At 39.0% G+C, this 27,606-nt stretch overlaps 2 protein-coding genes across 2 annotated transcripts in view; both read right to left on the bottom strand.

Annotated features, from left to right (window-relative positions):
• Positions 1–15,188, bottom strand: part of LOC122665843 (tubulin-folding cofactor E-like) — a 55,591-nt gene extending 40,403 nt beyond the window's left edge. Inside the window, exons 1-7 of the mRNA XM_043861976.1 lie at positions 14,831–15,188; positions 12,358–12,476; positions 11,165–11,257; positions 9,137–9,295; positions 2,109–2,218; positions 1,876–2,018; positions 1,717–1,778 (exon numbers count right to left, since the gene is read on the bottom strand). Coding sequence (XP_043717911.1) covers positions 1,717–1,778; positions 1,876–2,018; positions 2,109–2,218; positions 9,137–9,295; positions 11,165–11,257; positions 12,358–12,476; positions 14,831–15,188 — 1,044 coding nt within the window. The remainder of the gene's footprint in view (positions 1–1,716; positions 1,779–1,875; positions 2,019–2,108; positions 2,219–9,136; positions 9,296–11,164; positions 11,258–12,357; positions 12,477–14,830) is intronic.
• A 3,464-nt stretch (positions 15,189–18,652) lies between these two features.
• LOC122665842 (tubulin-folding cofactor E-like) lies at positions 18,653–27,249 on the bottom strand. The gene is given in 4 exon segments (XM_043861975.1): positions 18,653–18,735; positions 24,866–25,036; positions 26,685–26,704; positions 26,706–27,249. Coding segments are annotated over 4 exon segments (549 nt in total). The 5' UTR covers positions 26,981–27,249.
• Between the last annotated feature and the right edge of the window lie 357 nt (positions 27,250–27,606).

Below are 27,606 nucleotides of genomic sequence, written 5' to 3'. Positions count from 1 at the left end.
TTGTACTCTCATTGCATTTATTATAAATAGACATGTGATTGTGTCTCATTGACACAAGTCACAATTCTCAAAGTTATCAAGGAGCAATGGAACCGACGACTGGAGTCGATTTCGTTGAATCTCCCAGAGCAACACCAGCAGAAGTAGAAGTGGAGACTCCAATTGAAGCAGCAGTGTGAGGGGAACAACTGGAGTTATGACCGAACACCTTGCATTTCTGGTAAATCGAAGGGACCCATTCGAAGCAAAATTGTTGTTTGAATGAGAACCCCTCATCATCGATGACCATTATAGAGGAGGGAGGAGGGTCATCCGCTGAGATTTCTACGCATATCCTCGCGAAAGCAAGCCTATCCATTTTCTTTGTTCTACCATCAAAGTAAAGAGGTTTGCGTAGAACAAAACCCACAATGTTAAGCCCATCCTTGCACCAGTAGTGAAGTGGAAGGCCTGGTGAGATAATCCATATAGGAATGGAGCTTAGGTTGATGCATTGGAGTTGTAAATAGCAATCCCAATGCCAAAGGAAGATCAGCTTATGGCCAACATGCCAGGGGCCTCCTTCTAGCATCCGGATCTTATCTTCTTCCACAAAAAATTTGAAGAAGAAGAACCCATTGTCTAGCAGCAAGTGTCCATGAACCATTGACAATAGGGAAGGGAGGGCGGCTGCCAATGAAATGGCCAACCAAGGAGTTGTTCCACAGAAAATTTGAAGATGAAAAACCCGTTGTCTAGCAGTAAGTGTCCATGAACCCTTGACAATAGGGAAGGGAGGGCGGCTGCCAATGAAATGGCCAACCAAGGAGTTGTGCCATTTCCTCTCTCCAGGAGATCCTCCTATCGTCTATTCTCTTAAACAGATTGCAGACAGAAGTTCTTCCCCCATTGCCTTTCGCAGTCCTTGACTCCTCCCTTCAGATGCTGGTTGTAAAAATCTTTATCTTTCTTTGTTCTTTCTTTCCTTGTAAATGTAAATGTGGCCTAAATTAGGGTTTCCTAAAAGTTTCGGGAACTAATTTCACCATTTGGGCATCAAAACCATCAATCAAAACCAGTAACAGAAACCTTCTAGGTTTCATCCGAAATTTCACAGTTTCACGAAAATATTTCAGTTTTGAGCCTGGTTTTGAAATATTTCGTGAAAGTTTCAAAACCAGTAACCGAAACCTTGAACCTTGCCACTATAGGGTTTTGTATAAATTATAAAAGGTATGATAAAATCCTTGTGTTTTTACAAGTAAAGGGCAAAAACTTTCTATTTTACACATAAACCTTCTTTTAAGATTAAAACTAGAGAACCATAAGTAGGAGCCTGGCCACCACCTTGGGTCGCCTTGTCGCCATAACAACTCTGGTGCCCACCTGATGTTTGAAAATGGATTTGTTTCACTATCCAGAAGCTTTAACTGCAGGCTACCTCTTGGGTGAGCAATGATAAAAATTTAAAAAAAAAAAAAACAAAAAAAAACCCCCTACATTTTCAGGTGTTTTTGCAAGAAAAATATACCAACTAGCTGTTCGAATGATCATGCAGATATGAGTACACGTAACACTCAATCTTTGTTCTAATGATACACAGTTTGCAATTGCATAAGCTTGCAAGATATTCCATTCCAATAGCAAGTACACCAATTTAATAGTCATACTATTCATAGCCAATCATAAGATTAAGAAAAGTTTAAGCAATCAGCAATTCAAATGAAATAACCTCACCATCAAATTAGGGAAAGAATTCAAGGTATCCACAGATGCCTGATCTTCAATCTTGTTACCCCCTGATGCATATGGGACACTGTCAATCATACATAAATACATACACACATGCATGCTTCATTAAAAATGATGAAATAAAGAGAACTGAAAAGTAAATACCTAGAAGAAGGCAGCGTAGGTTTTCGAAAGGCTGAAAGTGTTGCTCTGTCATTTCTAGACCATTGTGCAAATCAAGCCTTGGATCATAATCAGGGTAAGAGATATGGTTGAGATAGTTCTTGTTCAAATGAAGCTGCTCTAAGCTGAATGCAGAACACCACATTTTAACAGTTTCTAGAACTGCACTAGTCACAACTAATATAGGAAGCTTTATGAGTTGAGAACAAACTTACCTTCTTAGCTCAGAAAGCTTCAGAATTTCATCCCATGTAGCTATGCAGTTATCCTCCAAATTTAAAAGCCTCAAAGAATTAAATCCTTCAACAAAATTGGAGGATGAAGGCTGAAAGAGGGACACAAAAATAAAACTAAAAATAAAAAAGGTGTTCCAGACTAGCAAGAAACAATTTGAAGAACAATTGGCAGAATTGATTTGGGAAACATTAATTTGCATATGCTGTTCATTGACTTTGTGATAATATCAGAAATTAACAACCAGCAACCATACAAGAGGGAGAGAGAAGGAGAGAAGAGCTATGGAGGAATAAGAGATGACTGCTGAGAGACTAGCAATCGATAGTCTCAGCAGTCTCCCTCGATTTGTATTTATAACCAAAAACAATAGCTACAACTTAGGGAAGTATCCTAGATAGGATACAATACTATAAAAGATAAGATCCTAGCTAAGATAAGAGAATGTAGATAAATCTAATTAGGAAACAATAAAACAAATCTAACCACTAACACTGATCCATGATAGGGACACTCCCTATCATGGTAGACATGTATTTGAACCCCACAGTACAACATGCATTCTTTAACACTCCCCCTCAAGCTAGAACATACTAATCAGCCATGCCTAGCTTGGAACAAACTTTCCAAAAGGTTGGACCAAACAAAGATTTGGTAAAATCATTTCGAAGTGGATCAATAGAAGAAACAAAAGGAGTAACAATCAGCTTGTTCAAGACAGCATTCCTCACGAAGCTACAGTTAACCTCAATATGCTTGGTTCTCACATGAAACACCAGATTACTAGCAATATAGATAGCTGTTTGATTATCCCAAAACATTTTCATAGGTAAAGTGACCAGCAAACCCAACTCCTGGAGCAACGATACTGCAAGAGTCGACCTCGAGCCAGTGAAACCAGTGGGAGATCTACTGCAGCAAGATCGATACAATGAAAAGAACAAATTAAACTGCAACTTTTTTTTTATTGCTACTTTTTTTATACATATTAAGAAAAACATAAAAAAGGATAAGAAGAAGAAAGGGATATAGAAGAGAATGGGGGTAGGGGAATGGGCTTCTCACCCTGGGTCTCTCACCCACAGCTATCCCAGCTGTTGAAACATGGAATTTCTCCCATAACCGATGGCAAGCTTGGCCACAAATTCTATTCTGCAATTCTCATCCTTCCTTACAATAGGGGGCCTATTAATAGCTTAGGCAAGCTTACAAAATAGAAGGTAGATAATTGAAACTTCCTAAAACCAAAATAGAAGGTAGGAAAATAGCAACTAATGAAAAATAGAAACTAGCTGAAAATAAAAACTACTAAGGCTTTATAGATCCAGCCTTCTAAACAAGCAAGGAAAAAGAAATAGAAACAAACTGAAATTAGAAGCCACCTAATATACTTTCTAAAACTGAAAATAGAAACTAAACTATTGTAGCGCCCCCAAATCCGGGTGAGATATGGGTGCTGGCCCTCGCGGGCCGCCGTGTGATAACGGCCGATCTTCCATCTCATTTACATTTAATTCATTGGCAGCGGATAATCAATCACTCAAATATCATTGAATTGCAGTGGAAACTAAGTCTATATCACCTCAATGCACAGCGGAAGTTATTCATTCTAAGTAATTCTGTCAATGACCGAAATCTAAAAAGAACTTCATTCACATAACCATAGTCTAAAAACCTCTTACTTGAGTCATCACACAACTTGTATCATCATAAAGCATTACATCCCATTCTATTCTTCAAATTACATTAATGCTACTGATCACCTACTATCACACTGAAACCCACCAACTGTCTTGAATCATAAAAAGAAAAGAAATAACTCTAAGCGTTATTAAATCAAGGATCCACTACTCAGGAATTATCAAGTATTTTCCCCTAGCTTTCTTAACGCACTCCGTACAGTGACACTCCATGTGAGCCTGCTCTGCATCTGTAAAATATTGAGGGGTGAGCTCAACTAGCCCGTGAGAAGAATACAGTCATATTATGATGCAAGAAACATGGATGATAGAATCTGAACATATTATACATTTGATCATAGATATATAATCATGCATGGCATTTGAAAATAACACTAAAAACATGCTCAATGAAAATAAAATACATCTTTTAATTCTTAAGGTAAATCATTTAATCAATTTGGTCTGGTCATTGTGAACTACCTCTCATACGTAGAAAGTGAGGTCGTCATAACTGCCATAAACTTAAGGTCTACTCCTGATTCTAGGCATCGTAACCTTGGGGAGGACCGCCATATCACTGAACAATGGATAGTCTACCCCTAGTTCCAGGCATCGTAACCCTGGGAGGGACTAATCTCATCGGTGTATAAGGGATAGTCTACTCCTAATTCCGGGCATCGTAACCCCGGGAAGGGCTATCTCAGAATATACTATGTCTACTCCTGGTTCAGGGCATCGTAACCCCGGGGAGGACATCTGTTACACTAGGCATGATCTACTCCTGATTCCGGGCATTGTAACCCCGGGAAGGATCACACTCTAGTATCTGTACACCTCATCCAGTACCTAACCCCCTACTGGAAAGGGGTGGTAGTCACATGGGTTCTTTACCATTCCATTCGTTTCATTTCATTTTCATGAGTCTAACATTTATTTCAATCTTTCTTTCATGTAATTCATATTAGTCTTAAAATCTCATCATAAATAAGATCATGTATTTATATATCATTTAAAACATTCTAAGGCATACATCATAATACATTTCACTTAAACATAAATCATGATGCAATGAAACATATTTGATCATAAAATGCGATAAAACTCAATAATATGATGATATTCCACTCACTTTGCACTGTGTCTGTCTGTTCTATGAAAACCCTTTCTGTCTCGTTTCTTGTGAATTCGTCCACGTCACCTACATGGGTATCCTTCCTTAATTTAAAATCTAAACATTTTAATACTTCAATTTTAATGATTTAAAAACATAGACAGTCCTAATTTTAGGTTTTTGGTTCATTGTATATACTATCGATTTCCTCGATTTGACTCTGGTTCACCCAATCAAAGAACCATTATTTTGTTTGTTTACTTGTAGTGCAAGATCGATAGAGAAGAAGGTTGAAGGGGGTAGCAACTCTCCTAGGTCCCTAGTAAGCAGTAGAGAAGCCCTTCAAGGCTTGCCCAAGGACTCATCAAGGTTCATTAATGGAGTCTTCTCCAAAATAGAAATCAATATCATATTCTCTCTGTCTTCTCAATCCAATAGAATAGCCATTAACTAGCTATTGAGCTCACGAGATTACAAGAAGAATAGGAAAGATACATAAAATAATAACTAGATAAAGCAACTAACATAAAATAATTACTAGACATGCAATAAGCAATAACATAATAGGGAGTTAGATAGGAGCAGCAATAATATAATAGAAAGCTTAGTGCTGTGGTAGATGGGACGTAAGCTTCTCATGGACCCTTCTGGAATGCCAAAGCTAATTAGGATGATTATGCGACTCAAGTGTTCCTTTTATAACCATGGGGTACATGGAATAATCAGGGGTCTCTGGTTCAAACATGGATTCAAGTCGGAGATCGGTTTAGCCTGTGCTTAGCACGGAAGTTGGTCTGGATTATTGAGTATTATACGTACAGGGTGCTGGGCTATATTAATTTAAAATTAGGGTATACTATTTAGGAATGGGGTCATCACCCATCAATGACACCAACAAAACATTAAATAAAGCCAATGTAAATATAACATAGTGAGGTCATGTAATACTATTCAACATAAATATATATATATATATATATATATATAAAGTAATAGATTTGAAAAGTATCCACTACTGGCCTTATAATATATAAAATTAAAAAATATGTTGAAACCAATACTATTCAAGACGAAAAGCATTCGGTTGTTTAGGCTTGGTGACTTAGTCACCGCGGCTTGAGAAGATGACCGGAGTCATGACCAAGGTGAAAAGAATGGGAATAAAACTAGTGGGTTTATATATATATATATATATATATCTAGTCCATTATGATCATATGGGCAGGGGTATTTCATGCTCAAGGTTGAGGACTACAGAGGCTAAGGATACCTGAAACGTTAACAGGTGATTTCGTCTTCCATGGCGAAGCTGGTTCTGGACGGTGGAGTCTTGCACCGCAGCTGCTACGTGGGCGACAGCACCTCCTCTTTTTATTCCAAAAGCAACTCAGCTACCTCAAATTCTTTTACACTTTGACCCTATTCCACCTCTCACCTTCGTCTCTCTATTTTGTCTCACTTTCTCACAAACTACCTCTTCTTTCCATCTCATTCTCACGACCCACTCTCTCTGCGAATGGCATGAAGATCATTCCCTTCCCTACCTTAGCTTTATAGACTCTCTCTTACTCCTGTACGTTGGAGGAGGATGATGGAATTCGGAATGGGAAGTCAGAAAGGATGCTCCGGCCATAATTTAAACGGCTAAGGTATTAATGTGAGTGACAGTTGATTGAAGAAAATCAAAACAGGGGGATCCTACCCGCCGCGTACCTATCACATAATGCCGACGCAAACGGGAAAAAATGAGGTGTAGAACTCGCGTGAATCCCGGATGACTTTGGTTCTGCAGAGAATTGGTTCCAAAATAGGGGTTTACTGTATAAAGTGTATATTTACGAAGAATAGACAAGTATGGCAGAGATAATCATGCGCAGTGGTTGGAGAAGTTCTCTCGACGGAGAGGATCGTGGTTGCGAGATTTTCTCGATAGAAATATTGTTGAAGTTTTAGAGAAGAAGAAAACAATGAAGGGACACACCCATGTGACAACTACAGGTGTAGATAAAGAGAAGTGTATTTAGATTTGGATGTTGCAGTTGATAATCTTGACTTTTGAACCATATTCATTAATATATCTATCTATTCAACTATTTAGCTACATGACCCATTCTCCCCTTTTGTTGAAAACCCTATTTGAATGTATTAAATATATATATCTATGAAAATTTAATATAATGCATTTATATATATAAGAATATCTCGAAAACTAAAATTCGGGGAATCACAACTAGGGCAGCATTAGGAGAGAATCTTTCTCCACTTGATGGGTCCACAAAATCTTCAAAAATAACTATCTCCACACAAGGAAAATATGGGCTGTGATACTGTTTAAGTGAACAGTGTCACAACAGTGTTTTGGTCTTTTAACTTCTTCATGCTCCATCGAACCAGCAAAAGCTTTCCACATCATCGGACCAGGCTACTTCTCATAGCAGTCGAATCCACAACCTTGCTGTGCTGGTTTTGGGGCTTGTTCCTGCGGATACATATGGACTTGTGATCTACATCAAACGATCTCAACCACATCAATTCAGCTGCAGTATGAGCAATAGCTCAATACTCAACCTCAGCACAAGACCTAGCCACAGTTGTCTGCTTCTTGCTACGCCAGGTAACCAAATGCCACCAACAAAAATACAATACCCAGTGTTAGATCTTCTATCACCATCAAAACCAGCCCAGTCAGAATCAGAGAATCCTACCAACTCAACACTCTGATGAGGACAGTACATGAGCCCTTTTCCTGGAGCCCCCTTTAGATACTTTAAGATACGACAAACTGCCTCCCAGTGAGCCTTCTTTGGTGATTGTATAAATTGACTAACGACACCAACAGCAAATGAAATGTCAAATCAGTGTAAGAGGTTGATCGATCTGCTGCAGAAGAAGATGAAGAACACAAAGACAACGTAGAAGAAGATGGGGCAATAGCCATGTCTCGGTAGAAGTATAAGAAAGCAAAGGCCAAGAAGAGAAAGGGGGTATTTGAGCAATAGAATCAGAACATGACAAAGATGAAGAAGAAAGAAGAAGAGGAGGATACCCACTTTGGCACTGCTCCATGCTCCATCTTATATGTGCTGTGGTGTTGTCCTCTACATGATTTGGGGCATATCTCTGAGACTCGACTTTTGTGAAAGGTGCCAAGGTGGTGACAGAATAAACACAGGTTCCATGGCCAAAGCTAAAACACAACTAAAACCCACTATTTTGAAACCATCAGAAATGGGAACTGGTAAGATACACCACACTTTGAAATGGACTAAGGGTTTTACCACTACACCATTCAACAGTTGAATAACTCCACAGCCTTGGACTCGAGGGATTGCCAATTTACCATTTAACTGTTTAACTGTGTGGTGATGTACTGTTGTTTGCATTTATTGCAAGTTTCTAATCCCATACGTTCCACCAAAAGAATTTTATTGACTTTAAAATGGAAATTATGGATGTACAACAAAAACTACGCCTCGGATGTCACCCACAGAAAGGAGTGGGTGAAAAAAAAACTTACACAAACTTAGATGAGAGAAAAAGGACTAGTAAAAAATGAGCTGACTCTCACTTTGTAGGTTATGATTCATCGAGTATACTCTCCATATTATCTTTATCAAAACTTTATCAATTCTGTTCACAACCAACTCCCTGCATCTTTAGAACTTCATGCAGTTCCATGAAGCAACTTGCAAAGTTCCCCCCTCATGACAGAGCTAAAAGATCAAGGGATAGGTTTAACAATGTCTATGGCTTTGCAAGAAGTGGTGAGAAAAGACATGCATGGATTAGGTTTAACAATGTCTATGGCTTTGAATAGAGTTGAATGGCAAAACACGATCCACGTAACCAACCCATTTAGTTGGGATAAGGCTTACTTGAGTCGAGTCGCAGATATGGAGGAATAAAAATGGAATAATTAGCATTATATGCTCAAATTTACATAGACAAATTAAAATCATGCCAATCGAATGAAATAACTACTCTATCTGTCAATATACAATATGGTTGGCCAACCAAATTACAATTCTGATAAAATAGGGAAAGAAATCACTCGGAGTGCAGAGGATAACTGATGATACAATCAGAAACTTGAAAATGTATTTCAAAACTGTCCATGCATGAAGTAATTATTTTAGAAAAGAACAAAAAAAAATATCATATCACGAATGATTAAGCATCCAAATACATATTAATCTTACAAGAAAATAGTGCACACCATTATTTCCTTCAAATTGTTTCCCATTAAATGGATCTCCTCAACTGCAGACCCAGATGAAAATGTGGAGGACCATGTATAGTTCAGTAGAGATATCGTATATTTATCTATAAAACCAAATGGATTATGAGTCCATGCAAATCCAGTCTGGCACACATACTGTATGAAGATAATAGAAACTCAGGTCCATGAAATCCATGTCTTTAATATGAATTATCAAATACATGGACCACCTAGACTGGGTTTCTGACAAATTTCTGTAACCCTTACATTTTGGAAACTCTAGTCTCAAATCTCAACCAATACAAAACAATGATAGTAAACGCACATGTCAAGAAAGTGATACATCTAACATCTCTAGATCTCTGGAATGTTGGAAAAGGATCTTGGGGAAAGTGTAGCCACAAAGTGCAAGAAGTCTTAGTTCTTTAGGGAGTTCCATATATTTTTCGAAGAACTAATAAAATCAAACAGATTAGCTATTACTTAAATCTAAAACTAAGTCATTAGAACAACCAGATTAGTCCAAATTGAAATGCTAAAACAAGCATGCATGGTGCTATGAACAGGTATCTAGCACTCCATTACAAATTGGAACCAACTTTAAATATCTAATTCAAATGTGAAAAACAACTATTTGGCAAAAGTGCCAGCTGTCTCCTAAGAGAATGTTTGCTTGAGATCATTCCAAACTCCAATTGTAGTGGTATGGAACATGACATTGTGATGCAGATCAAAGAGGGATCTGCTATGGTGGGCTTAAGACAGAGAATAATAGAAGGAAGAGAAGATAACGGGCTGTTCCGGGACTGTAAACAGTAACCATGAACAGTAACTTGGAAAAAAAAAGAGAGAGGAAGAAAGGAAATCGATGGGGGAAAGAGGGGAGAGAGGAGAGAGACAAAACCAACCAAAAAACTATTCCATTCATTCAAAATCGTGAGTAGGCTATGTCTTTTACATATTTTAAATAAAATTGCAGACAGAAACAAACTATGACTGGAAAACATTAGTTAGTAGACCATCTTAATCCTAAACAAACTCAACTAAAAACAGAAATAAAGTCTATCTAAACCTCCCAATCGTAGGATGCAATAAAGAGCCATGTGCTGACTAGGAAACTTAATAAAATAAAAGAAACAGATTTGACCATGACTGGACATGCCTCGGCCTGCATGAACAACTAAAACATTGAATAAACAAATAATTACAACCCAAATAAGAACCCCTACAGCAGGAACTTGGTGATAATTTTCCTGATTTTCAGGAACCGCAAGCTTTATAAATCTGCTGGGGATAACATTCCTATAATGATTAGTTTTCATAATCGTATCTGTGTGGAAGAATCCAAATGGGTCCCATGATAGACTGTTAGGGCGCGTTTGGTAACGGTCTGAACAAAGAACGCCCGTTCTTGACTAGAAACGTTCTTTTGCGTTTCTAGTCTGGAACGGCGTCCTGAGACTGAAAATGACCGTTTGGTAACGGTCTCAAGAACGCCGTTCAGAGCAAAAATGATGTTTGGTAAAACCTGTTCTTCCCTATTTGATGTTAATTACAATAATGTCATTTCTTTGTCAATTATACCAAAAAAAGACTTGTAAAATCCTTTTCTCTTACCAACCTTAGCATAAAATTAAAATATCTCATTAACATAACTAAAGTAAGTATGAAAATATGTCAAATTTCAAAGATGCCATTAAAATTGGGTTCTTGTGTGGATTAGTGGCATAACTGACTATGCTATGAACAGTTGAATAAAGAGGGCCTTGGTGGACTCGAACCACCATCCTCTTGGAACATGCTCATGTTCCAAGTGCTCTACCAATTTGAGCTAAAGACCCATCAAGTTGTCAATGAATTAACACAACAGATTAAACCAAATCATATTCTCCATTCTTTTTTGAATTAATTTGCAATGAATGAATTTTAATGGCCCAAGAAGCACAAAAGAAATCACTCAACGAAGCTGTGGAAAGGGAAAGCATTTTTACCCTATATGTGTGGCCTGTAATCTCCAATCTATACAATCTTTGTCTTCAATTCTAAGCAAATCCCAGATTTGCACTCTGCTAAAGCCTTCCTGAATTTTCCTTTGTTACAGTAAACTTCCAGAATCTCCTAACAACAAAATTAACAATTAAAAATGGAACCGAATATATTTTGTTGGTCTGGTTCTTAGGAGGTCCTTTGATCATTAATACTAAAATGGTACATGTCATGCAGGTTTAACTTCCCAGGTGAAAGCCTGGAAGTCGTCGTTTTCTCCTCTAAAAAGCTTACAGATCTTGGATTTGAGTTCAAGTACAGCTTAGAAGAGATGTACAAGGGAACCATAAAAACAGCTAAGGAGAAGGGTTTGCTTCCCCTTTCTAATCCAAACCCAACTCAATAACACTAGCTGGAACGCTAAACCAAAATCAGAGGAAGCTGGAAAAAAAAAAAAACACAAACAATGAAAGCCAAGAGGATATAAAAGGAGGGAGGGGGTAGAAGAAGAGGAATTAGGCACAGCATCATAATGCAAAATCTCTTTGATTCTCTGCTTTAACCTGAAGCTCCAAACTTTAATTCCCAATTACTAACCAGACTGTTCTATGTTGTGCAATTGAAAAAAAAAAAATAAGGAAACACATTCATAATGATCCTCATGCTTCTGTAGGAACATCTCATCATGATCATCCCATAGAGAACTAGTTCTACAAATTCATAAGTGAATGTGCTAGAGATAGATGTATCTTTAAGGGAGTCTATGCATCAAGGACACCATATTTCTATGTTGCTTTACCTTTTATTGTATAGAGCAATATCTGGTTTGTCGTCCCACTTAGTGGGGTTTCTTTGTCTTCTTAATTGAAGTGCTTATTCATTTAGAAAGGGGGAGGTGGGGGGAAGAGATTGAAGTACAACCAAATGCTCTGTAAGAATTATTCCTTTAGCTAGAGACCTGACTACTATGCCAAGCCTTCCAATCTAAGCTGGCATCTTACAGAACATAGTCCAGCAATCACATAATATCAGTCCATACAAAGAAACCAATTGATTAACACCTGAGCTCAACCAATCGACAATATTTAATAATGAAAACAAAATAAATCAATGTTGAGCAAACCATACAGGTTTGTTCTAGATCAAATCAGCCAAAAGAACCCCAATCATCAGGCATAATTTGAGAACCAACCAAATTCAAATTAAAAATCCCCCATTTTTAATCGAATTACCTCACGAAGCTGATGTGAACACCCAGGCTTCAGTGAACAGCGGAGCAATCGATGCAAAGAAAAATCCCATACGTGACGAACGCCCATGTCGGATTCTTCGCATTGCAATCGAAACACATCTGCATCAAAAAACCGAAACAAATGAACAGTGAGAACCAAAAATGAATCCGTACAGATCTGCAACTCTTAAACCAAATCTCAAAATAAAAAAACCAATAAAATTGAAATAAAAAGAGGAGGGAAAAAACAGAAACATGAACCTTGTCACAGGTCATACAAAATTCCCAAATCACACCAAAAAAATCCCTAAAATTACAGATCATACAAAAATCCCAAATCATACCAAAAAATTTCTGAAATCCCATACCTTTTCGGCTGAATCCTTCGAAGTATAGGGTTGGTGACCCAATTTGAAGACAGAGAGAGTGAGAGGGAGAGAGCAAGACAGACATTGGCAGCGATGGCAAGTTCCATGCTGCTTCATAACCAAATAAGCACCGGATCATTCTCCTGCATCCACTCCTCATATGCTTTAACAGCAGCAGGTTCTTTGGCATAAGCAGAGGGAGGATTAGACTAGAGATATTGCAACTACCCTCTAGCATTAATGTAAACCTTTACAGCCTGAGCCCATAACAGGTAATTTGAGACTCCATTTAATTTAATGGTAGTAATTTGCACATTGACATGGTCAGTGGTGGATTTGGAATCAGCCATCATGCAACAGTAGTAACCAATATGAGGAAAAACCAGAATTTGGAGAAAATATATCAGCAACGGTAAGGTTGCTCCATTGTGATCAAGTGGTCACGGGTTTGAGCCTGGAAACAGCCTCTCTGCAAAAGCAGGGGTAAGGCTGCGTACATTATGACCCTCCCCAGACCCCGTAGTGGCGGGAGCCTCATGCACTGGGTACACCCTCTTTTTTTTATATAAGCAGCAGAACCTGACATCAGATAACCTCCATATGTGGATCGAATGACCCTTAGTAAAAAGGGAACAAAGCTGTAAAATAGCAACTTGATCTAACTAACCAACAAATAAAACCAGCAGCAGCAAATGTGATGAAAACAGCCTCAAAAAACTAAGTACCACAACCTATAATGGAGAAAAGTTATTGCCTTCAATCAGGAGCTCTGATTGACTCCAAAACACAATCGAGTTGACCAATAGGCTAGATCAATAAGGCCTTAAAAATCATACCAATCAAATGGACAGGTTGGACGTAAGTGCAAGTTTATAATTCTGAAACAACACAGAAACCAGAAGTAGAGATTTTCAAAAGTAAGCAATCCTGATGTCAGAATGATACCAAATCTGGATCGAGTCTCCCGTAGTAGGCGGGCAACAATGCCCTAAAAGCTCTGATGGATCTGTTGATTAGATCCCTAGTAACCACTAACTAGCAAGTCGATTCCAGAAGGGTAAAAAATATCAGAATAGAGTATTGTATAATATGGAGATCAATTGTAGACCCAGTGAGGCTCTGATCAGGTCCACAAAAGTGATCGAGTATGCTTACCAAATATCCCAATAAGTTTCTAAAATAGTAAGTCAATATGTGGACTTGAACCGAGATAGGAACTAGATCTGAATAAAAAAGGGTGTACCCAGTGCACAAAGCTCCCGCCACTGTGGGGTCTGGGGAGGAACTAGATCTGAATTTGCCCAGAAAATAAACCCAGAATAGGGTACAGCCAGCTCTTGTAGAGAATATAATTAATTGATCATCTCCATGCAGTATCATTCAAATCATTAACATATAATAAAAGATTCTAGTTCTCCATTTACATAACTAGATCTTCAAAGCAATAGTTGCAGCAAATCAAGGTGGCTAAACACCTTAAATCAGAGAATACGTAGGGCCTCTCAAAACAGAAATTGAGAAGTTGCTATTCCAGTTTATTGAAGCTCTGATACCATGTATTGGAATCAAAATTCAAGAAACCAAGATGCAGAGAAGGTAAGAAGAGAGAAATAAGATGGAGAAGTCAAGAGAGAAAGGAGAGAGGGGATGTGCGATAGATTAAACCAACCTATCGCCAGCCCCTTTATTTATATTAAGTAACCAATCTTAATAGCAATAGGAAAACACAATTACAATAGGAAAGTACTAATGACGCTAGAAGACTCTAACTTTTTTTCTTTTTTTTGGGTGATTATAAAATGCATTAAAGCCCCCAAAAGGGAAGAGAAAGTCCATTTAGGACTACACAAGCCCATACGGCTAACGAAAACAAAGTGACAAAAGCCCACATGGGCTTAACCAATGCAACACAGAAGCCCACATGGGCTTGACCAATGCAACACAAAAGCCCACATGGACTAAAACAAGAGCAATGAAGCCCAAAGAAAGAAGAAGGGCAACAAAGACAATTCCAGGTAGGGTTCCCTAAAACCCTAGACAACACATCTCAAACATCATCTTCCTAGCAGCCACGACGAAGTCAAGGAACCACCGGCAAGAGGCAACCAAGGCGGAGAGCGCTGGCCTTGCGGAGGGCCACGGCCAAAGCGAGAGCTGGCCTAGCGAAGGAGACCACCATGACGGAGAGAGCCGGCCTTTCAGAGGAAGACGACGAAGGGGCTGCCGGCCAAGCAAAAAAGGCAGCCTTGTAGGCTGCGACCTTGTAGCTTGTAGCAAAACAGCCGACGACTGAGCAAGCCAAGCGGAACCGGCAGGAGGTTGCGACCACCGATAATGTAGACGACGACAGCGGAAGAGTTGACGAACGAGAGAGAATCCGGCTCAAACAAGTAGTTGCCGGAGAAGCTTGCCTAGTGAAGTGGCTACCAAGCGGGTGAAGCCAAACGAGCCTGAGATCCGACATCCAAGGGACCATCAGGCCTAGCAAAAGAGGCAACCTGTTAGGCAGTGACCAAACAAAGCAAGCAACCCAGGACTATTGTTCGAGTGACTTCGATCTATGTTGTAGTCACCGAACGAAGGAAGAAGAAGTGGGAGGAGGAGGAAGAAGAAGAGAGAGAGGAAGAGGGAAGGGGAAGGGAGAAGGGAGAAGGGAGAAGGGAGAAGGGAGGTGGGGAGCAGCCTAGCCATATGGCCAGGCTGCTCCAAGTCGGCGGCAAGACTCCAACTGTGGGATAGTTTTTGTTATTTATTCCTTATCTAAGACTCTAACTTAGATAAGGAATAAATAACAAAAACTATCCCACAGTAGAGAAGTCCATGAGTGATGCAGGTTCATCATAGAAATTGGCTTTTTTCTTTAGAAATAGGCCTAGGGTTGGGTTATATACATGTTGGGCCTTTGTTCCCAAGGGTTTTCTATGTATTAGACCACTTTAATGAGCCTAAACTAGGGGTACATAGGTTGCATACGGGATTAGCCCAATACTTAGTTTATTTTTATGTTTTTTTAATTGAACCGGTTCAAATTGGTTGCATCCAATTGGTTCAATTTAAGTGATCATGTGACCTTGGTTAAGTGGTCATGTGACAACTTAAGGGTTGGATTAGGACTCTATAAGTCTAGCTATGTTTTGAGTCTATTTTCTTTAGTATTCTAATTTCCTAGTCAGTTTAAGTTACCTAATAGGTTAGGGATAGGGTTAAAGCCATTCATTTTTAGTGTCTAAGTCTATTTTTGAGTCTTCTATATAAGTTTGTAAGGGAGGCCAGCATTGAATACGAATTTTGATTAATAAAAACTCAGCTTTATGCTTGCTGCCTTTGTTGCTGCCTTTGCTCCATCGTGAGTGTGCCTTGTGAATAATATCAAGGTGAAGGGATTGGTGGATCTCCAATCGACTCCTTACATCATGTAGATCGGGAGGTCCTTCTTCTTCAATCAAGCTTCCTCAACTTGCTTTTCACTTGGCACCTTACCTGTCCGCTACCTTGGCCTCCCTCTCATCCCTGCCAGACTCTCAACCCACCACTGCAACCCCATCCTTGACCTCCTCTGAAAGAGGCTGCAGCTTTGGAAAGCCAAACTTTTATCCTATGCAGGTCGCTTCGAGCTTATCAGATCAGTTCTCCAGCCCTGTTACATCTATTGGAGCAGTGTTTTCAGCCTCCCCAAGGCCACCATCAAGGCTATCAAATCTATTATGTGTGCTTTCATATGGAAAGGTGTGGATTTAGCTAGGTTCCTCCACCCCAAGAGCTGGTCTTCCCTTTGCTCCCCCAAATCTGAAGGAGGTCTTGGGCTCAAAAGGATAAAAGATGTCAACTTGACTGATTCTTTAAAGTTGTTATGGAAGCTCCTCACCAACAAATCCAGCATTTGGACTTCCTGGGTGTATGCAGGGCTTCTCCGCAGAGACTCCATATGGACTGTCAGCTCTTCTCCAGACTCCTCCTGGGTTTGGTGTAGAATCCTCCAAGTGAAGCATATAGCCAGAGGCGCTATATCTTGCAGGATCGACGACAGGATGCAAACCTTCCTTTGGCTTGACAATTGGCACCCTTCAAGTGTCCTTGCTTCCATTGTCAGCCCCCGTGCCATTTATGCATCTGGCCTGGACAGATCTACCCTTGTGGCTTCCATCATTACCAGAGGCTTTTGGTCCCCCCCCCTCCCCCCCCCCCTACAGAACTTTGGAGCTCCCTCCCCCCATCCCCCCTGGTCACAGAGGCAGAGGTGACACTATCCTATGGGCTCCCCTCCCCCTCTGGCAGCTTCAGTTCCCACATCGCTTGGGACATGGTTAGACATAGAGGGACCCTCTGTCCTTGGCATAAAATGGTTTGGTTCAAAGGGCACATCCCTCGGCAGAGCTTCACCGTTTGGCATGCCCTAGCTAGCTGCCTCCCCACCCAAGATTTCCTCAACCATCGCCACATACAAGTCTCCCCCAGCTGTTGTCTATGCTGGAATGGGCACAAAGATGTAGACCAATTGTTCTTCACCTGCCCCTTTGCTGCCTCCATCCGGAACCGGATCCTTCGTCATTGCTGGCCTACTCGAAGATTGCCTTTGCCCCTATCCTGAGAATGGGTTTGGATTGATATGACTTTTGGAGGCAATTCAATTTGTGACAAGGTTGGCAAGCTGGCATTTTGTGCCACTATCTCCCACATTTGGATGGAGCGCAACCTTAGAAGATGGACGTCCAACTCCTGCTCTTTCGACAGGATTTGGAAGGCCATCTTCTTTGATGTTTCATCTAAAGCTTGTTCCCTTCCCCTGGCTAGTGTTATGGACATCCGAAGGAATAGGCTCATTGTTGTCTCCTGGGAGACACTCCTGGGGTCTCCCTACCTCCATCTTGCATCATAACTAGTCTCTAGCTTCTGTTGTTGTTGGCCCTCGGGCTTGTACATTCCCCCTCCTTTCTTCATAATTAAATTTTTATTCATCCAAAAAACAGAAAAACTTAAAAAAAACTTGCTGCTACTACAGATTTGCAGATCCGGTGAGTTGTTTGTTAATTTAGTTATTCCCTTTTTCCCCTAACCTTCTACAGCCAACCCTAGCACCCCCCCCCCTTTTATTTTATTTGAGTTCCTTAACCCTGAATCACTCACAGCCCCATTCCTCCATTAATCCTAATCGATTCCCATAACCCTAGCCTCACTCTAAAATCTGTCCAGCCTTATCCCTCCACTCGATCTCAGTTGTAGCCCAATCTGTCCATCAAAACCCTAAATTCAATTCTGCCCAAAATTGCAGAATTTCAATACTCATCCAAACCCTAACCTTTTTATACCATAATAGCCCTCTAGACCTGCCCATTAATACCCTATAAACCCCTTTCTCAATATCCAACCCTAACCCTAGTTTTACCCTAAATTAGTAAACCCTAACCCAATCGGTCAGCCCTTGTGTGTGACCCCATTACCCTGGCTCCTAGTGAGATTACTCCTCCCTAGGACTACATTAATGAGGGGCCATAGACCTTCCAACCGATACATACTCTCTAACAAATAATTTGAATGATGCACTCAAATGGAAAAACGCCCTGAGATTCTGCAACTTACATATGACATTTTGAATGAGTCATTTATGTATCAATGAGTCGTAGCTTATTGATTGAACATAACTTTAAGAAATTTAAGGGAAGCTAGGCATGTGTGACAGTTCAGATCCAACCTGAGGAAAGTGTAGAGTATAGGATCTCATTTTATTGACTTCCACACAGCATATTGCATAAGTATTTTCCTCTATTTTCATCTACTACTTCGTTTAAGTGAATATCTCAATTGAGCATTAATGACATTCAAATGTCCCTTTCTTCTGTAAATACCTTCCTTTCCCTTCTACTACAGGTTTTTAATTTGTACAAAGACAATATGGAATATTTCGAAAATTTATCAAATTTAAGTTCTAGGCTAAATCAAGTATATGGAACCCCCAAAGAAACATACTTGCCAGTCTGAAAGCAAATTTCCAGTCAAATCTAGCTCCTTCAAATCTGTCATAAAGCATTAGAGAGTCAAATGCAATGTCGTATAAATGCTCAATCCATGAACTTTGAACAATATGAACAGACTTAAAACTTGAAGACAACAGAATCATCTAATTTAAGAAGATGATTTTCAGTATTGAGTAGACAAATACATGATGATGAAGACAGTGATCATGATAGTGAAAGAGAAATTATATTAGAGAAGTATTCTGATCAACCACTCACTCATTTTATTTATATACTTTATAATATTCCTCATTTCATTTTCTAAAAGCAAGGGCCATTGCTTAGAGCAACAGTAAAAGGTTCGGGCAGCCAGGGCAAATGCCCGGGTTCAAGTCTTAAGGGCGGCCACTTTGCGCAAAAATGCCAACGTTAGGACCAACTCCAAACTCACCCCTCACAGGACCCCACAGAGGGGGGGACCAGCACTTGGTAATGGAGTTCAGATCTGCTACCCACATGGGGACGGGTGGGGACAGATCTGAACCCTCCATGGGGTTGCAGGACCCACCTCTAGGATGTGGGACCCACCTCTAGGATGCCCATGCATGGAGGGGTCAGATCAGTCCCCACCCATCCCCATGTGGGTAGCTGATCCGGATTCTGGGTAATGGCCTTTTTTATTTCATTTGAAAAAAGCCAAATAGACTGCACAGAATGGCTGACATGCATGATGTACATGAGTATACAAAATTGTATCATATCCAAGGGGAATACACAATGTTCTGAAACCTGGTATGCTAGACTCATTTTCAGTGGTGAGTGGTGGATCACTACTCACAAGGTTGGCCAATAGGAGTATGGTGGGAGTGTGGGACAACCACTGGGTCAAACGGATTTGATTTAAAAGGCAATAAATTCAGCATACTTAGCTCAAATGGTTTTGATTTAAAAGTCTGTACATTTTGGGCTTAATTTTATACCATAATCCAATAGTAATTTAAAACCCAGTTTAAATTTACTACTTTACCCAGAGTTTTTTTAAACTCTGCTAACTTACCAAAAAAAAAAAAAAGAAAGCACTAAATTACTAACTACTTAGATCCATTAAGATTATATTGCATATTGTTACATTTTGTACCTTGGAAAAAAAAAAAAACATGATAGACACCACACAAAAAAAAAGAGCACAATATAGAAAAACAAATACTATCGTTTGAAAACCTATGCCATTACGTTCAATGCCATGAGCCTTGTGCCTCACCCTTTTAACAGTTGGAATGCCTTATCTCATGCAGTATCAATTAAATCCATTGACTTAGCTAGATAATAAATAAGTTGTACTCTTAGCCTAGTTTGATAATTATATATTAAAATGTACATATAGGAAAAGTCACTTTTACATTTGGGCATAAACCAAGATTGTCTTAACAGTGACATTTTGAGCCCAATGGAAAGCTCCTTCATCAAATTAACCGGTGGATGGGTAGCTCACCCCGGGATCAGCAATTAGAGGAACGTGTTGTGTCAAAAGCCGGTATGGTTTTTTTGTTACTTTTGTAGACAATCATTCTCAGTTAATTTAGTTGTATTTATCAAAATATCGTTCACAATTCTTGTCTATCTTCAAGGAATGTTATATTGAAATAAAAACTCAGTTTGGTGTTTCCTTTAAAATTTTCATTATGAAATTGCTCTTGAATATACTCGATATAAAATTTTCATCTTTTTATTCTGAGCACGGTATTATTACCAAACTAGTTCTTATAGACCTCAGCAGAATGGTGCAACTGAATAGAAAAATCAGCACTTTTTAGAGACTGCTCATTCAATACTGATTCATTTTAATGTTCCTAAGGTTTCCTAGGAAGATGCTATTTTAACTGCTTGTTACTTGATTAATCAAATGCCATCGCCTGTTCTTCAAAATCAATTTCCTATGTCTGCCATTTTTCCTACATAACCATTGTTTCCTTTACCATCCCGAGTTTTTGTTGTACTTGGTTTGTCTATAATATGAGTCCTGGCATTGATAAATTGTATCATCAGGTTGTCAAGTGTATCTTTCTTGGATGCTCTCGTACTCAAAAAGGTTATCTATGTTATGATCATGTAACCTGGAAACAGTTTGTCAATGCCAATGTTACCTTCTTTGAAAGTACACCATATTTCTCTGATAAGATTCATGTTATTAGCGCCGTCCTAAGACATCTGCACCAGTTGTTGTTGTTGCTTCTCTACCGCCCCTCATACAGTCTGATACCTTATCTGTAGTTCCTGCCCATCCGTCCACCACTGCTAACTTACCAAATACACTTCGTAAAGGTATATGTTCTTGCACTCTACAATCTTTGTCACTCTTCATATTGAACAGCTTGTTTCTATCTCACATCTTCCATCTTCCATTCATGGCTTTGCATATCAATATCTTCCCATTTAGTGCCAAAAACCTATCAAGAAACGCTATCTCATCCTGGAAGCTAGAAATCAGTTGTGGATGTGGAAATCATAGTCGCTTAGGCGTCTAGGCGCCTTGGGCACTTTGTTGGTGTTGCCTTGCTTTTGGACCATCTCCAATGCCTTAGGTCGCCTAGACGCCGTGACAACTATGGTGGAAATGGATGCTCTGTTAAGTCGTTAGACACGGTCTCTAGTCGATCTTCCTCCAGGTAAGGATCTCATAAAGTGTCCTTGGGTGTATACCAATCAGTATCACCGTGGTGGATTTGTTGAGCCGCTTAAAGTTCGCTTGTTGCTGAGGACTATACTCGAATATATATAGTGTTTGTTCTTCACCTGAATTCCAGGGTGGTCATTTTGGTGTTTTATGTTGATGATATTATCAGTTCTGATAATGATTTGTCTGGAATTGAAGGTGTCAGTTTATTTGCAGCTGCACTTTCAAATGAAGGATCTAGGTGCTCTGAGGTACTTTATGAGCATTGAGGTTCTTTGGAGTAGAAAAAATATTTGTCTTTCTTAGAAAGTATGTTCTTGATTTTTATCTGAGACTGGTATGTTAACCTCTAAACCTATTAATACTCCAATAAATCCTCATCAAAAGCTTGCAATCTACGGTGGTAAGGAATTTGCAAACAATCATCAGTATAGAAGGCTAGTTGGTATACTTATTTATCTCACTATAACTAGGTCAAACATATCTTTCGCAGTGGGTGTCATAAGCAAGTTCATGGAGATGCCTAAATTGGATCATTGGGAGGCTGTGTGTCGCATTTTATTGGTATCTTAAAGGTGCTCCAGGAAAAAGTCAAATATACAAATCTCATGGGGATGTTGATCCTGTCGATTACTCATATGTTGATTGGGCTAGTGCTAAAGGTGACAGGTCTACCACTGATTTTGTATATTTGTTGGTGGTAACCTCGTCACTTGGAGTTAGAAACAAACTACAGTGGTGTGGTTTAGTGCTGAATCTGACCATAGAGTTATGGCTCATTAATGTAAGACTTGAACCAAAATAGGTCTAATCCCAGTCAGGATCAAATAGAAAACCTCCAGCGAACAAGAAAGAGAACAATGGGATCTCAAATTGGTCGGAAGGGAATGATGAGATCTCAAGTTGGTAAGCACAAGATAAGTAATAAATAAATCCCACAAATTAGCAACCTGTTGAAGCTGCAATTAGGGCTGACTAATCTTCTCCACAGTAGGATGAATCCCCAAATTGAAGAACTCGATCAGAACAGGAGAAAGAAGAGATCGAACAGCTTTTAGGGTTTTTGAAACCCTAGATTCCCTTGAATCGATGATGGGTTATTATTGCAGGTTCGGCTAATGAAGTTGTGCCCTGGTAGCAATCAATATGATGTTGTAATCCACAGAACTCAATGAGAACAATCTGTTGAAAGAAATCCCAGCAACTTTGTAGAACTCTTGCAATCGAATAGGACAGAATTAAGGTTTGGAATCAAGAACCGATGGAAGGGGATGGGGAATGAAATGGGTATCTCACCCTAGGCCTCTCACCTATCCTCTCTCACGACTTCAACAATTGCTCAAGCAAATTCTGTATTCATTCAATCGTGGCTGGCTTTCAAGAGCTGTTACATATATATAGCTTAATGGATGAACAAAAATTAGAAACTAAAGTCTAATTAAGATACCTAACAATACTAGGATTACAACTCAAATAGGAAACTAAATAAAAGTCTAATAAATAAAACCTATCAACAGTCCACAATTTTACTGCTGATGTAGGGTAATCCCTACACCTACGGTGCTGCTGGTGTAGGGGAATCTTTACACCTGCGGCTGTATTTTTTTAGTACAGCCTAAATACATCACTCATACTGCAATGGTTAATGTGGTTAAGATCTTTTCTTCAAGACCTTCGTTTTCCAACTAATAAGCCTATAGACATGTATCGTGATAATCAGTTTGTCGTCTTTTTTGCCAATAATTCAGTTTTTTTATGAAATGACTAAGAAAATTGAAGTTGATTGTCATTATGTACAGAATATTGTGATAAGGAAGGTGATCTCCACTCCGTTTGTTAGCTCTGGTCAACAGCTTGGTGATCTGTTTATTAAAGCCTTCTTTTTTAAAATGTATTTCTTCAAGAATGTTACAAGCTGGACATGGTGATATTTATACTTCAACTTGAGGGGGAGTGTTAAGAGTTACTACCACAAGAGTATACCTGGAATATCTTTTCTTATTAGGGTGTTATGTGTCTTATGAATGTGTTACATAACTAGTGAGGGCATACTTGTCATTTCTTCATATTTTAATTATAAATACATACTACTATTTTTTTTGCTAAAGGTCAGCAATGTATGTATTAATATAAAAGAAAGTGTACAATGGAGACTGGGAACTCCTTATAGGATTCCTCTCTGAACTCTTGGCCTTCCCCTATGAATATAAGAGGAAGTCAAGCAAACCAAGCCAATTAAATCAAGGGGGATACCCTACAATCGATTGAGGGTTAAGTCATTGTCTTCAATCGGTAGGACTGTTTTGCTATCTTTTCTCTCTTTTCCCTCTCAGTTCTCTCTTCTTTTCTTCTTCTAGTCATTGTTGTTGGTTGGTCTAGATCTGAAACTGTCACAATAAGCAAACACGGTTCATAACCAAACTTGTGTTTTTGTAAATAGAAAATCAGAAAACATTGTTTGATAACATAATATTTTGGGAGAATTTTTTAAAATTTGTATGTTGATGAATGAATAAGACCATAAGATGAATCTTAGGTCAGTAGTACCATTACCACATGTTAAATTATTCTTTCACAGGCTTATTATCGATTTGCATAATGGTTGGGTCTTAATAAGCAGATCAGTGAACTCACAAAACTGTAATACATCAAGAGGTTGACAAGTACTTTTAAGTTGGTCCTCTAACATGAAAGATTATAGCTAAAATTAGAACCTGCTTATCCTGAATTTTTATGGATTTTAAGAAGATTAGACTGGAATCTTGACTGGGTTACTAGCTTTTAAACCGTTTTCTTACTAGAGAGAGAGAGAGAGAGAGGGTGATTCTAATCCACACTCAATGTGCTTGCTCTGCAGAAATCCAGTTGCCCCCCTACTCTCAAATCCATTCCAAGGTGGCAGAAATTCAGCCACCAGGAGGTACCCCAACTGGCAAGTATTCAATGGAATCCTTAAGTTCCTAATGAATGTCTAGTTTGATAGGAAAGCAGAGAGAAGAAGGCTGAGAATACTTATAACTCTGTGGCGAGACAGTGATGAGAGAGCCGAGAGGTTCTCTCCAGAGTCGACTCTACAGGCAAATGACAGAAATGCCCTGATTATATGCACATATGGCCTAAAAGATACACAAAAACTGTTTCCAAGAACTAATTATTTTTCTGTTTAAAATATTTGTTTTTCTCTGTTTTTTTTTATTTTCAAAATTTTTGAAAACATTGCTTGCTACCATGCACTTTTACTACAAGAAAGGGTTCTTTTTTGTTTTTCAAAACATGAAAACAACTTATTGTATCCAAAAATGTAGCCCTAGTCAATCCTTTTCTCAACTTCTCAAGCTTTAGTCAAAGATAACTATGCCCCCAATAAAAAAGAAAAAGATTAACATCATTTTTTACATACTCTGTTGTAATAAAAGCACTACAATGGACAGAAGCATATTTAAAGTTCAAAGCAAGTGTTAAATCAGGGAAAGAACTAAACTATCGTAGTACAATAGGAAAAGGCAGCTGACTTACTTGGCACTACAGCATTGATCTGACCAGGGGGTACAGTTGAGCTAACACCTAAATAAGATAGAGATGCACCTACCAACTCTTCAAATCGACTTAGCTTATCCTGAACTTTATGTTTATCAACAAGTTGGATTGCTACTCGTCTATTTCTTGCTGAAAGAACATACATTTCTTCTGCAAAATAGGAAGGGGCACATTATTATATGTCACCCTCAACATAATTATAAAACGGAATATTCAAAAATACATTATGCTTTATTGATTGTTATTCATATCAAACAGATGTCACAAAAACATATGGTCAGAAGAAATAAAATTTTCAACCCAAATCAAAAAAGTGATTATCCTTAATACAAACTCCACCCAATAAACCATAGTAAACTGCTTAGCTCCCAATCCAATAATTTCACTTTTTATATTCCTTTTTATATTTTTTCTTATTCTGAAAGAAAGAATATCTAACCAACAACAGAAACAATAATTATTCTCTTCAGTCATGAGTTAGTAGTGGCGAAAAGAGAAGAAAGATTTTTTCAGTCTTCCCCTATCAGCACTCCAATGCTCTCCACAAGCATTATCTGCCAAGTTTGGAAACTCCTCAAAAACAAAGCCCCAACAAAGCCCCACCCAGAGGTGCACCAATATGACTGATGCAGCCACAGGGGTATTAGATGGTTATGGACATTTATTTTTATAGGTTTGAGTTGTAGATGAGCATACTTGTCAAGACGCCGCCTAGGCACCTTGTTGGTGTCACCTTGACTTTTCCTTCCTCCAACACCTGGGATTACCTAGATACCGTGACAACTATGATAATGAGCTCTACTATAAAACCTAAAAGTTCAGTCCAGAAGGGTACACAAATTTTAAGTCTTTTGCCAGCAGCATTAGGAGTTTGAAAGTCTAATTTATAGTTTTGGTCCTAGTCATACTAGGATTTATGATAATGCATGTTTTACAATGAACTCGGGCACTCCATAAATATGGACAATTGACTAGCAACTCAAAGACCCACTTGCCGATTGCATAAATTTAAGACACATGTTTCTTTCTTTTCCCTCTTCACACTCTGACATATTATACTATCATATCTTGAGGGCAGCCAGTTTGTGTAAAAAAGCCAAAGGTTTGGACTGACTCCTAACTCACCCCTCCCAGGACCCCGCATAGGCGGAACCAGCACTGGGTAATGGCCATTTTTTTATATTTTGTTGCTTTATTGATTGTACAAAATAATTACAGCTCATTCCATGTTTTCCAACTTGCATGTTGCATGAGAATTCAAATGGAGCTAGATGGAAAGTTTTTGAGAACTTCTTGCCCACCAATACATTACAGAGATCAATAGCAGTCTAGCAATGTAGAGAAATTGTGATTGAGATTCTTAGCTATTTCCTACTGGATTCTAAGAAAGGCTGTACATGGGGTCATTTAGTATTCTGTGACTGTTAGAGATGATACAGCGATTGTATGCCTTTCACGATGATTTATTCTTATGTATTATGGTACTATTTTTGCAGCTATAATATTCAATGTAATGATTGCACTCACCCATACTTCCCCATCAAAAATTTTCATTGCTCAGATATCCAACACAATTTTCAATTGCATTTCAAATTCTCTTTTTTCAGTCAATATTTTACTCCAATCTGCCTGCTTTGGATACTCAAAGTATCTAGATACTCTAACTAAAATAAAAGCTTCAACTCAACCATGAAGTTTTCTTTATCCAACTCCCAATTAAAGATTAAATGATAAAAATGCAAATAATCAAATCAAAAAATAAATAAATAAAGAATGAAAAATATGACACTACTCATACCTTCTTCTTCTTTGGAGGATCAAATTCTAAGGCCGGACAAATGAAGCCGATTTTTCACCTTTCGCCTGAAAATACTGAACTCCATTAATGGAACCATCATGTTTCCCTTCTCCATTGTCCCAATCAACACCAACCCATATTCTCGGATACTCTTCAACAGGTCCAACATACTTCACAATACCAATTCTCCGAGAATCACCAACAAAATGAACTCTTTGATTGATTTTGTACCCGATATTCTCTTCAAAAGCCACAGATTCCTCCGAAACGCCAACTTTATCAGTGAAGTCCTGCATTTTTTGTAGAGAACACTACGATCTTGAATGACACATTAGTAGGGGAACTGCGTAGAACAAAGTAACAAGGGCTTTGATTAGATTATCATAGATTTTAGCTTCTTTTATTGACCTATGACTCGCGTGAGATGTCGTGGAGATAAAGAAGCGAGGAATGGAGAGAGAAAATCATCGATCATTACCTGACAAGGTACTGGAGATCGCCATTGCCGGGGAAAAACGATGGGCTTCCACCATGATACCTTAGGCCTTAGCAAAACTGTGGAAGAGAGGACCAAGGATTTTAAACTCAGAATCGCAGTCAAATCGGTTGGAATCGATCTGAAAAACGCTAGAATGAATTGCTTCAAAACAATCCAAGGGGTGTTGGCGCAGTAGCAAGCTATGGCCAGCCGTACACTCCGACGTCCTAAGTTCGAATCCCACTCTCCTCACCTCCTTGGGCCAGCCATCACTCAGTCTCAAGCCAGTTGGCCGCTGTGACTAGGGATGTAAACGGATACGAAAACGGATGTCGGCTATTCATTTAGTGCGACAGTGGACGTGGTGGTAGCCTGTTGCCGGGGGATTGGCCAATGTGTGTAGACATACAGAATCGGGATCAGTCACAATCATTTCGATCCAAA

This window comes from Telopea speciosissima, chromosome 6, assembly GCF_018873765.1.
Source record: "Telopea speciosissima isolate NSW1024214 ecotype Mountain lineage chromosome 6, Tspe_v1, whole genome shotgun sequence".
NCBI classification, from domain to species: domain Eukaryota; kingdom Viridiplantae; phylum Streptophyta; class Magnoliopsida; order Proteales; family Proteaceae; genus Telopea; species Telopea speciosissima.
The sequence above is the reverse complement of the archived record's forward strand: the minus strand, read 5'-3'. Positions and strand labels throughout refer to the sequence as shown.